Here is an 11975-nt window from a genome sequence, read left to right on the forward strand (position 1 = left end):
AAAAAAAAAAAAAAAAAAAAAAAAAAAAAAAAAAAAAAAATCCAGAGGTGGGGCTTAAGAACCAGTAGCAGATTGTATTTTCCAAAGACATCTACCTCAAAAGATCCCCTCCCACATAATCTTCTGGCAGACATCCTGAGGTTCACATTCCTCCCACCCAGTGGGGGGCTCTAGTACCCTCCCCTGGAAACTGGGTAGACCTTTGTGACTGCCTCAGTCAAAAGAGTGCAGAGGAAATGACACTATGTGATTTCTGAGCCCAGCTCATACAAATTCCATCTACCTCTGCCCTGTTCTTTTGAGGTATAGTATTCATGCTAGGAATCCAGCTACCATGTTGTGAGGAAGCCCAAGCAGCCACGTGAAATGGTCACATGAAGCTGTTGTGACTGATGGTTCCCAGCCAATTGCCAGCCTCAACTCCCAGACATATGAGAGTGCAAGACTTCAAATGATCCCAGCCTTCAGTCTTTGAGACACCCTGGCTGACACTGAGAAACAGAAACAAGCTGTCTCCATCATGAGAAATTGCAGATTTATAAGCAAAGTAAGTTGTTGCTCTCTTAAATCACTAAGTTCTGGGGTGATTTGTTGTGCAATAAATAATAGGAACAGGAGCCATATTTTTAAATTACCACCAAGATTGTATTACACAACCAGAATATGCAACCACTGCCCTGAGAGAGGTGGTGTCTGGGTCAAGACCTAGAGCATCACAGGATGAAGTCAGGGCAAAGGTGTGCCACCTACTACTCAGGTGTGAGAGAGTGATGTGTCTACAACCCCACCTCAGTGAAGATGGCTTCAGGGCTGGCAGATCAGAAGCAAAGGAAAGGGGGCTTCTGTTTCAATTATCTGTTACTGAATAAAACCATCCCCAAACTTAATGGCATCAAACAACAAACACTTGTTATTTCTCACCACTCCATGCATCAGCTGGGTAGTTCTCTGCTGGCCTCGCCTGGGCTCACTCCCTGTGCTGTGCTCAGCTGGAGGACCAACATGGCTGAAAGGTGCCAGAAGGCCTCACTTGCATGTCTGGAAGTTGCTGCTGGCTCTCCGCGGGCCCCCTGGTTCCCCTCCATGGGCTCCCCCGCCCCCAATGGTACACCAGCTTCCTTCTAGGTGGCACCTCATCTCCCCGTAGCCTGGCCTGGCTTCCTCAGATGGCATTTTCAGAGCAGGGATCCCAGAGGGCACAGATGAAGCTGCAAGGCCTCTTGGGACCTAGGCGTGGAACCAGCACCATGCCACTCTGCTACATGCCATTAACCAAATGAAGTCATGAGGCTGGCCCCACTTCAAGGGGATGAAGACATGGACTGTACCTCTGGTAAGCAGAGGGGCAAACATCCAGGGGTGGGAGGTGTTCAACGTCACTGAACAATCCATCCCTGCTTCCTTACTCCGCCGGGTGGGGGGTTCCCAAGCTCCCACAGGTTATGTCGAGGCCTTCCTGAAGTTATCCCAAGACTCTGGCAGCTGGAAGCATATTGGGAATCAGTTACATCCATCTTCTTCTTGCCCCTTCCCCATTTTTAACAGCTTTATTGAAGTATTTTTTATTTCACAAAATCCATCCATTTCAAGCATAGAATTCAATGATTTTCAGTAATTTTCAGTAACCAAGTGGTGTAACCATCGTCATAAATTCATTTTAGAACATTTTCATCCCCCAATAAGACTTCATGCACATTTATAATTAATCTCTGTTCCAACCCCCAGTCCTAGGCAACCATATCTACTTTGTCTCTAAAAATTTGCCTTTTCTAGACATTTCCTATAAATTGAGTCAGACATTATGTATTCTGGCTTTGTGATTGGTTTCTTTCACCTACTGTTATGTGTCTGAGGTTTATTTATATTGAGGCATGTGTCAGTATTTCATTCCTTTTCATGACTGAATAATATTCTATTGTATGGACAGACCACAGTTTGCCTATCCATTCATCAGTTAATGGGCATTTGGCTTGGGCATTTAGACATTTATGAACAATGTTGCAATGAACATTCCCATGCAAGTCTTTGTGTGGATGTGTTTTCATCTCTCTTGGGTCCATATCTAGGAGTGGAATAGTTGGGTCGTATGGTCGTTTTGTGATTAACATCTTGAGAAACTGCCAAACTATCTTCCACAGGGGCTGCATCATTTTATGTTCCCATCAATAACATGAAGTTTCCTGTTTCTCCAAATTCTTGACAAGATTTGTTGCCTGTTTTATTCATTACAGCTATTCTCATGGGTATGATATAGCATTTCATTGTAGTTTTCATGTGCATTTCCCTAACAATTAAGAATACTGAGATTGTTTTATGTGCATGTTGGCCCTTTATACAACTTCTTTGGCGAAATATCTGTTTGTATCTTTCACCCACTTTTGACTGGATTGTTTGTCTTCTTGTTACTTGTTCTTACAAGCCAGAACACACTTGTAAGAGTTCATTGTAAAATCTGAATATAAGTTCTTTACTGGCTTTAATGTTTTACAAATATTTCCTTCTAGTCTCTTATTTATCTTATTTTCTTAATAGTATCTTTTGAAGTGTAAATGTTTTGAACTTTGATGAAAGTCCAATACATCATTTTTTTCTTTTTTGGACCATGCATTTGGTGTTGTATCTAAGAAATCTTTGCCTAACAACAGGCCTATTTTTAATAGAAGTAAAGCTTGGTGTCTGAACACTAAAGCAAATCCACTAACCAAGACTCCTAAAAACCCAAAAGCTTTATGACACTGAAAATAATGGCCCAAGGACATTCCCAGACAATTCTGGGCTCTGGATAGAATAACACAAGTTTCCAAAAAACAGTCTGACAATATCGTGAGTTTATAAAATATGTACACTCCTTGGCCCGGTAATAAATCACTCAAGATATGGCACCAACTGTTCACAGTATTGTTTTTGTGGAGAAAAGCTGAAAATCACCTCTGTGGGCATCTGTGGGGGATGACAAAGCACCTTATAGTTCATTCTGAGGGAGCACAGAGCAGCCTCTGGAGCAGTGTCTGCAAAGAAACCACAGTCAAGCTGTTTACAAAGCTCAGTTCCTGTGCAAAGAAAGATCCCAATGGCGCCCTTTCCACTGTGCTTTTCATATCAAGTTGAATGAGCTACAATTTGCACACTGTGAAATTCAGATGTACACAGTCATGCAACCACTATACCATGAATACAGAGTATTTCAGTCACTCCAAAAAGTTCTTTCATGCCCAAATACATAGAAAAATTTGGAAATAAATACATCAGAAATACACAGTGGTCCCCTCTTGGTGGCAGAATAGTGGACGATTTTTGCTTTTTAGCGTTTTCCTGGACCTTTAAAAGACACTTTAAACAATATACTATTTGAAGTGGCTCAAACAATACTGAACTGACTTCAGAAAATCATTTCTTTGCCACAGCCCTGACTCTACCCTACACAGACACATGCCCATCCCCCCAGCTCATACAAAAGAGCGCAAGGAGACCTCCGAGTTTGCTCACTTTGAACCTTAAACAAAAACCTTGTGGATGCAACCAGAATTATTTCAGAGGTGCCTGGTAACACCACGGGGCAGACAGACAGGCCTGACAGAAAACCATTATCAACCCTTACTTCCCTGAGCTGTAGGGGAGCAGAGGCCGGCAAAGGCTCCCAGCAAGACATTTAAAAGCTTTCTTTTCAATATTGACTGGCCCAGGAAAGCTACTGTTCAAAGGATTCCTTCACCAGCTGCAGGGATATGGGGGGCGGGGAGGGTGTTGCACTCTTGCCTGGGCTACCAGCCCTCAGCACTGACATAAAATAAAATCAGGTTCTTTTTGTTGTTGTTGTTGTTTTGAGACAGAGTCTCGCTTTGTCACCCAGGCTGGAGTGCAATGGCAGGATCTCAATTTACTGCAACATCTGCCTCCCTAGTCCAAACGATTCTCCTGCCTCAGCCTCCCAAGTAGCTGGGATTACAGGCACCTGCCACCATGCCCAGCTAATTTTTTTGTATTTTTAGTAGAGAAGGGGTTTCACTATGTTGGCCAGGCTGGTCTCGAACACTTGACCTCAGGCAGTCCACCCGCTTCAGCCTCCCAAAGTGCTGGGATTACAGGCCTGAGCCACCGCACCCGGCCAAGAAAAAGAAACACATGAGCACATCTTATCAAAAGGTAAATACTGCAGTGTTTCCCATCTGCAGAGAGAACCACTGAATCCACTTATGAATCTCTCCATCTTCTTCTGTGCACTCACATACACCTGTCCCAGCAGAAAATACTTAGTATTGTCTTTTGTGTTTTTGTTCTTGTTATGCAAGCATCAGTGTTGTGCACAATCAGCTTGTGCCTTGCTGTGTCTGCTCATCCTCATTTGCTGAGTCCTAGCTGATCTGATGGACACCGTGTTGCCTCCAGTTTCTCACTGTAATAAACAATGATGCAGTGAACATCCTGTGCACAGTGGCTTTCTAAGGTAGAAGCCAAGAAGTGGATGTGATGTAAAAACTTTGTCAGGCCGGGCGCGGTGGCTCAAGCCTGTAATCCCAGCACTTTGGGAGGCCGAGACGGGCGGATCACGAGGTCAGGAGATCGAGACCATCCTGGCTAACACGGTGAAACCCCGTCTCTACTAAAAATGCAAAAACTAGCTGGGCGAGGTGGCGGGCGCCTGTAGTCTCAGCTACTCGGGAGGCTGAGGCAGGAGAATGGCGTAAACCCGGGAGGCGGAGCTTGCAGTGAGCTGAGATCTGGCCACTGCACCCCAGTCCGGGCGACAGAGCAAGACTCCGCCTCAAAAAAAAAACTTTGTCATATTGCCATTACTTTTATAATTAAAAACAAACCTAAAACAGTATGTCCAAAATGCTTGGGGAGAAGCCTTTAACTCCTTCCCAGCAGAGATGTACTCTGGGCAAAGCCTTCAAGAACAAGTACGAATTTGCCAAATGGACAAAGTGCTGATTCTGGGATACTGTGGCAGAGGAGACAGAACGCTATCGCTTTTCAAACGGCAGATTTTACATTTAAACTCACGGAGTTATCCACAAGGCAAGATTCCGTCTCTGTTATAGCTAGGAACAGCTGAAGAGTCTGCCTCTTGCTCCAGCGTGGCTGGATACCGTGGCTGGATAACCGTTCCCCGTGCACGTAACAGGTGAACAATATCACAATATCACTGCACGCCTCTCGTGAAAAAGAAAGCGAACACAGTCCAGCACTCACCAGAGAAGAAGCAGGTTTTTCTTCATCTTCCAGAAATGTGTTCTAAAACATCAGCCAATCATCAACCTGTTAACCTAACCCCAGCTCAGAGATGGAACTCGGATCCCACTGCCAAGTCAGCACCCTCAGGCACAAAGGTGGCAGGGCCGGGAGATACCACTTTCCCGAGATTCCTATCTCCACCCCCAACAGGGATCGGGACAGAGCAGTTAGCACAGATAAGCTTCTGACCAGCGGGGTGCCCCTAACCTAGACCCCTTGCCTCTCCAAGCCTGTTTCCCTCTCTTTCCCAGTTACTACTTGGGGCTTTTTGCAAGGTCTATGGTGGCACAAGAAGTGGGTTCGGAAACCTGGTAGCTGAATTTAAGCGGAGGGGAGGCTTTTCCGCACCTACAGCTACAGGGCGGCGAGAGCAGGCTTGCCAGGCAACCCTCGAAAGGCCTTCCGGGAAGAGGGGGAAGAGTGACGCTTCGGTGTGGGGGCACATACCCAGCAACCGGACGAGGCCGCCACCCCCAAGGCCCTCCTGGGCTTCGGATCCCGCGCCAACCACTGGCCCAAGTCTCAGGGCGAACTCTCCGCGCCAGACGGGCGGGGCGAAGGGAGGAGGGAGTTGAGAGTGGACGGCCGGGAGTGGGAGGAAAAGCGCAGACGCCAGGAACGCCCCGGGAGTGAGGAGAGGAGAGCGCGGGAGTCACGCGGAGAAGCCAGACTCGGACGCCGACCGGGCACTAGTGGCGCTGCGGGGGTCCCGGGGGCTCCTGGACCGCCTACTCCAGGCCCCTCCAATGCAACTGGGGTAAACCAGACGCCCTGTGAGGCCAGGGCAGCTGCTGGACACGGTCCCCGGCGCCGCTCCAACCAGATCGCGACCGCTAAGCCCCTCCTTTCAAGAAACTCTGGGACCGCCCCTGGAAGTGGCGGGGCAAAGGGACCGGAGCAGCTAGGCGCGCGGCGGAGCGATGGAGCCGGGCAGCGCGGGCGCGGAGGCCGGCATGGAGGGCGCGGGAGGTGACCCGTACCGGCGACCTGCGCGGCGCACGCAGTGGCTGCTGAGCGCCCTGGCGCACCACTACGGGCTGGACCGCGGCGTGGAGAACGAGATCGTGGTGCTGGCCACTGGCCTGGACCAGTACCTGCAGGAGGTCTTCCACCACCTGGACTGCCGCGGCGCCGGCCGCCTGCCCCGCGCCGACTTCCGCGCCCTCTGCGCTGTGCTGGGGCTGCGCGCGGAGGGGGCCACCGCGGCCGGGGAGGCAGCCGCAGACGCGAACTCCAGAGCTGTGACCACCGGGGACGCGGCCGCTGAGCTGGCCACGGACGGGGACTCAGACACCGACGAAGAGGCGCGCCTGGCGCTGCGCGCCGAGCCGCCGGAGCTCACCTTCCGCCAGTTCCACGCGCGCCTCTGCGGCTACTTCGGCACCCGTGCGGGGCCCCGGCTGCCCCGCGGCGCTCTCAGCGAGCACATCGAGACGCAGATCCGCCTGCGCCGTCCGCGCCGCCGCCGCCGCCCGCCCTGCGCGCCTGGCCCTGACAGCGGTCCTGACTGCGAGCGCGTTGCGCGGCTGGAGGAGGAGAATAGCAGCTTGCGCGAGTTGGTGGAGGACCTGCGCGCTGCCCTGCAGAGCAGTGATGCGCGCTGCCTAGCACTGCAGGTGCGCGCTGGCCGCGGAGGGAGGGTGGTAACGCCCGGGAGAGGGCTCGAACTAAAAGCTGGCTGGCTGCGGAGCCCGACGGGACAGAGGCAGAGGAAGGGTAGACAGAGGGCAGCTCTACACCATCCCACCCCGCCTCAGCCCACTTGCATCCTGGCCCTGTTCCTCCCCATTCCACTCCAGTCCCCAACCTTATTCTTACCATCTATTCCACTCCTGAAAACCCCAGTCACATTCAGACAACCATACCCCACTTTTCTGCTCCACCCCCGCATCATCGCATCTTGCCCCTTCTAACCCAGGAATTGCACCTGTCTGGGTAGTCTCACACATTGCCTTTCAACAAGCATCTTTCTCTCTCCTTCCTGCCAGGCTTCTGGGAGGTTTAGGAGACAGAAGTGTGAAGAAGGCCCTGACCTCACCTTTAAGGATCTCCCTGCCTCCTGGAGTAGACTGACAGCTCCTTCTGTCAATCAGCAAAGACTTACGGGGCTCCCTGCGGGAGAAACAGAGACAAGTGAGAAATAGATAGGGTGGTTCACACTATCCATATCTAGTGCCTATGGATCAGGCACTCACGGGCCACCAAGTGCCTGCGGGAACCAGACCCGCTCTGGGCTATTGAGAAGAAACCATGGGGTGAGATGGGGACCCAGCCTTAGCATCTGGAAGCCGTCGACAAACACTTAAGCACTGTGCCAGCCGTGCACCAAGGGCAGTACTGGGCCGCAGGGGTCAGAGGAGGAAAGGAACAGCCCCTACCCCAGGCGACAACAGGCCAGGAAGAAAATGACGTTATATGACCCCGCTTTAGCTCAGGACACTGCAGAGTGCAGGGAAGTGGCAAGGTGTGGTTTTCAGTGTTGGTGTGCATGGAAGCCAGGGTGGAGGCGGGAAAGTACTCCCCTGATGTGGAATCCCAAGTAATGTACGGGGAGCCATGGGATGCGCCTGAAAGGTCTTCCGGCATCGCTCATGCTCGGGTATTTATTGAGCACCTGCTATGTGCCAGGTTTGTTTTAGGCTCTGGGAACACACCAGGAAAGACAGAAACTGCCCTCAAGGAGCCTCTAGTGAGCAGGCACGGGGAGGGCTGGAAGTGCCACTGGGGGGAGTCTAGGAGATGAGGAACTGCCACCCGGCAGGCTGAACGCCGCCAACACAGGAGTAGACCGAGAAGAGGTGCGAGGTTGAAGAATCATTGCTACCACAGAGGGAACAGAATACTGGCGTCGTGTCTCAGTTTCCTTCATCAGTAAAAAAAACGCTGGAGGGTGTGGGGGGGAGAGGAGGACTCATTAGAGCTCCCGCCTCCCTAGGGATGTGGCAAGGGTTAAAGGAGGTTGGACACACGGGACCTAAGGGCCTGGCACCCGGAAGCAGGAGGCGCCATAAACGTGCTCACGCGCTTCTGGGTGCGGAGGAATGGGGACCGCCGTCGTGGCGGGCGTTCGTCTGGTGCATGTGGCTGGGGCACTTACCCCCTGCCCCTGCTGCCCTGTCCCCGCAGGTCGGGCTCTGGAAGAGCCAGGCGAGCACCCACGAGATGGAGCGCGGCGGACCGCAGGCTGCGGTGCGGGAACTGCGGCAGGCGCAGGGCGCCCTCGCTGCGGCGGAGGCCCGCGCTGGGTGGCTGCGCCGTGGCCAAGCCGAGGTGCGGCGGCGCGCGGAGGAGGCCCGGCAGGTGGTACTGCGCAGCCTGCACCGCGTGCGAGAGCTGGAGGTGCTGGCGCGACAGGTGCCCGGCTTGCAGCGCTGGGTGCGGCGGCTGGAGGCGGAGCTGCAACGCTACAGGTGAGCAGGGGCGCGGGCCCTGGGCCCAAGTGCCCCAATTCGGCTCCCATTTTCCCAGACTTCGGGTGTGCAAACCCCCTCCCATGCGCTGCCCAGTTTCTCCATGCGTTTATTCATGTGTTCTTTCATTCCTTTGTCAGTTCTCCATTTCTTAAGTCATAAGTCTACTCCATTGCTTGCTCTGCATCCATCTTCCCACCCATCCATTCATCCATCCATCTGTCCATCTACTCACCCACCCCACTCACCCATCCATCCATCCATTTGTCCATCCACTCACCCACCCCACCCACCTATCCATCCACTCACCCATTCATCCATCCACCCATCCACTCACCGACCCACCCATCCATCCATCTATCCACCTACCCATCATCCATCTATTCATCCATCCATCCACTCACCCACCCACCCATCCCCCCACCCGTCCATCATCCATCCTTCCCCCCACCCACCCATGCATCCATCATCCATCCTTCCCCCCACCCACCCACCCAGCCAGCCGTCCATCCATCCTCCTGTTCACCCACAAACACCCTCTATTTGTTTATCATAGATTGCAGTTGAATGTGCTTATTCTTATTTGTTCCTGGATTCGATCATAATGATAATAGCTTACAGTTACTAAGCACTTGCTGTGTGCCAGGCCTTGAGCTAAGTACTTTATGTGGCTTAACTCGTTTAAGCCTCACAGCTGTCCTGTGAGGTGGGTACTGCTGTGTTTCCACTCTGTAGATGAGGAAACAGGTGTATAATGACTGCCTGTGCTAGCTCCACCAGGGCAGGAAGCTGGACTTGGGACCCAGATTCAAATCTTGGCAGGACTTTTGGCAGATGTGTGAGTGTGGGCAAGTCACCACCCCTTGAAGACCCTGCTTCCTCTTGGGTAGAACACAGATTGGGGTCCCTGCCTGCGGGAGTGACTGTGAAGAGGCCATGGGGTCCTGCCTGGCACATGGTAGATGCTTGGTAGACAGAGCCTCTCTCCCTTTCAAATCACAAGGCACCCCTGCCTGCCGGCTGGCCTGACTACACATTTGCTGAGCACTTTCTCTGTGCCAGGGGCCATCCCAGGCATCAGGGATGTGACCATGTGACTAGGACAGACTGAATTCCCTGCCCTGAGCAGCCACCTGTGAGCAGATAAGACCTTCACAGGAACAGATGTGTGGCAGCAGGAAGGATGTGGGGGACACTCATCAGCCTGCCCCCAAAGAAGTGACACTTGAGGGTAGGATATTACTGGGCCAGATGGAAAGAGGAGAAGAGAGAACATTCTAGAAAATGGGAACAGTACGGGCAAAGTCCTAGGGCAGAAGGGGCCTTAGCACCATTCAAAAACTAAAAGGAAGCCAGAGTGGCTGGAGGGGTAGAGCTGGAGGTAGGCCCATTTAGGGCCTGAAAAGTGGCAGCAAGGACTTCAGTTTTTTCCCTTAAGAGAAAGAACATGAAACCATGGGAAAGTTTTAAGCAAGGAGGTGACAGAAGCAGATTTACATTTCAATAAAAAGTTACCCTGGCTACAGTGTGACAAAGAGATGGGCAGACAGGGAGAGCAGGAGACAGTGCGGAGCCCAGTGAGGGGCTCCTGCCATCCTGGTCCTGAGAGGAAGGTGGTCTGGCCCAGGCTGGGGGTGGGGCAGCCAGAAGGGATGGCCTTGAACCTACTGGACATCTGAGGAGCTCACAGCTGGGAGATGGGAAGGCATGGGGCTAGAGGGAGGCCTCCAAAGAGGCAGACTCTGGGCCAGCCTCCTGCAGCGTGCAGTGTTTGGAGAGCCACTTCCTGTTTGCATAGCTGATGGCTAAAGAGCAGCGCTGGTTGGCTTGAGGCCCACATCCAGCCTTGGAACTTTATCCAGGAGGAGAAATAAAGGGGCTCTTCTTTGTTTATTTCTAAAGTCACAACTAGTCCTCTATAGCAGAATGCTACAAGTGACTACAAACATTGGCATAGCCCTTTACAATAGAAAAAGTGGATTCATAGCCAATGCACCATTTAGTCCCTGTAAGATTGTTCAAGGTAGGCATTTTATCCCCAGTTTACACATTGTGAGAAATGAGGCACTGAGAAGTTAAGTAACGTACCCAAGGCCACACAGCCACAAAGCAGAAAAGTCAAAGCACTTTTTCCCCACTGCCTGTGTGCTTTGATTCACAGTTACACAATGGCTGCTGTGCCTCCAGACTTTGCATCTGCTGATTGGGCATAAGAAGAAACCTGGAAGGGCTGGTCCTGTTAGTCAGTCTCAAACAAAACTGGGGTTCTATTTTTTGTTCGTTTGTTTTTTGAGACAGAGTCTTGCTCTGTCACCCAGGCTTTTTCGCAATGGCGCAATCTTGGCTCACTGCAATCTCTGCCTCCCAGCTTCAAAAGATTCTCCTGCCACAGCCTCCCCATAGCTGGGATTACAGACATATGCAACCACGCCTGGGTAATTTTTGTATTTTTAGTAGAGACGGGGTTTCACCATGTTGGCCAGGCTGGTCTCAAACTCCTGACCTCAGGTGATCCACCCGCCTCAGCCTCCCAAAGTGCTGGGATTACAGGCGTGAGCCACTGCGCCCAGCCAAGAGTGGATTCTGTTAGTAAGGAAGAAGGAGGAGCAGCTATTGCAGAGGCTTTGAAGGAAACACCTAGTGATGAGGAGATTGAGGACCAGAGAGCGAGTGACACTATGTGAAGGGCACACAGTGATTAGGCAGATGACTGTGTCACTCATTTCTCTGCCCCTCTAGAAATATGCTTTCAACCCTACCTTGCCCAGGAGGTTGACCACCTCTGCCCATTTTCTATGGTCAGAGTTTGCTGGTTTGTGGACTGACCTGCCCCAAAGCTCTCACTCTGAGAAGAAGGGAAAGGAGAGGAGACAGAATAGCCATGGGCATTTATTGAGCATCAGCTGTGTAGCAGACACTTTTTCATGTGAGCTCATGGGGTCTCTGAACTAGTCTAAAAGAAAAGTGTTATTGTTAGCATTTCACAGACAAGAAAACCAAGACCAGGGAGGAAGCAGCTGTCCAGTGTGGCACAGCAACTTAGTGGCAAGGGCAGGACTCACAGCCCAGCCTGATGGCCCCAAGCCACAAGCTTGAGTTGGGTTTGGTAATATGCACAAGTCCCCCTGGATTCTCCTACCCCGGAAACATCGGCCAGACATTTTACTGGCTGGGGAGGGACTGTAGGCTACAATTCACCTCTGCTTTTGCTCTTTCTTTCTCTCTTTCTTTCTTTCTTTCTTTCTTTCTTTCTTTCTTTCTTTCTTTCTTTCTTTCTCTCTCTCCTTCCTTCCTTCCTTCCTTCCTTCCTTCCTTCCTTCCTTCCTTCCT

General features: G+C 51.7%; 2 protein-coding genes across 3 annotated transcripts in view; one reads left to right on the forward strand and one right to left on the reverse strand.

Moving 5' to 3' along the window:
* KIAA1257 (KIAA1257 ortholog) overlaps positions 1 to 6814 on the reverse strand; it is an 83554-nt gene extending 76740 nt beyond the window's left edge. The window contains exon 1 of the mRNA XM_023215782.2: positions 6578 to 6814. The gene's annotated coding sequence lies outside the window, so the exon portion shown is untranslated. The remainder of the gene's footprint in view (positions 1 to 6577) is intronic.
* The window catches only part of EFCC1 (EF-hand and coiled-coil domain containing 1), a 37752-nt gene continuing 31293 nt past the window's right edge, over positions 5517 to 11975 (forward strand). For both annotated transcript variants that reach the window (XM_031935160.1, XM_031935161.1), the window contains exons 1-2: positions 5517 to 6851; positions 8362 to 8645. In XM_031935160.1, coding sequence (XP_031791020.1) covers positions 6156 to 6851; positions 8362 to 8645 — 980 coding nt within the window. In that variant the 5' untranslated portion in view covers positions 5517 to 6155. The remainder of the gene's footprint in view (positions 6852 to 8361; positions 8646 to 11975) is intronic.

The sequence above is a fragment of the Piliocolobus tephrosceles genome, chromosome 2 (genome assembly GCF_002776525.5).
Source record: "Piliocolobus tephrosceles isolate RC106 chromosome 2, ASM277652v3, whole genome shotgun sequence".
In the NCBI taxonomy this organism is placed as follows: Eukaryota; Metazoa; Chordata; class Mammalia; order Primates; family Cercopithecidae; genus Piliocolobus; species Piliocolobus tephrosceles.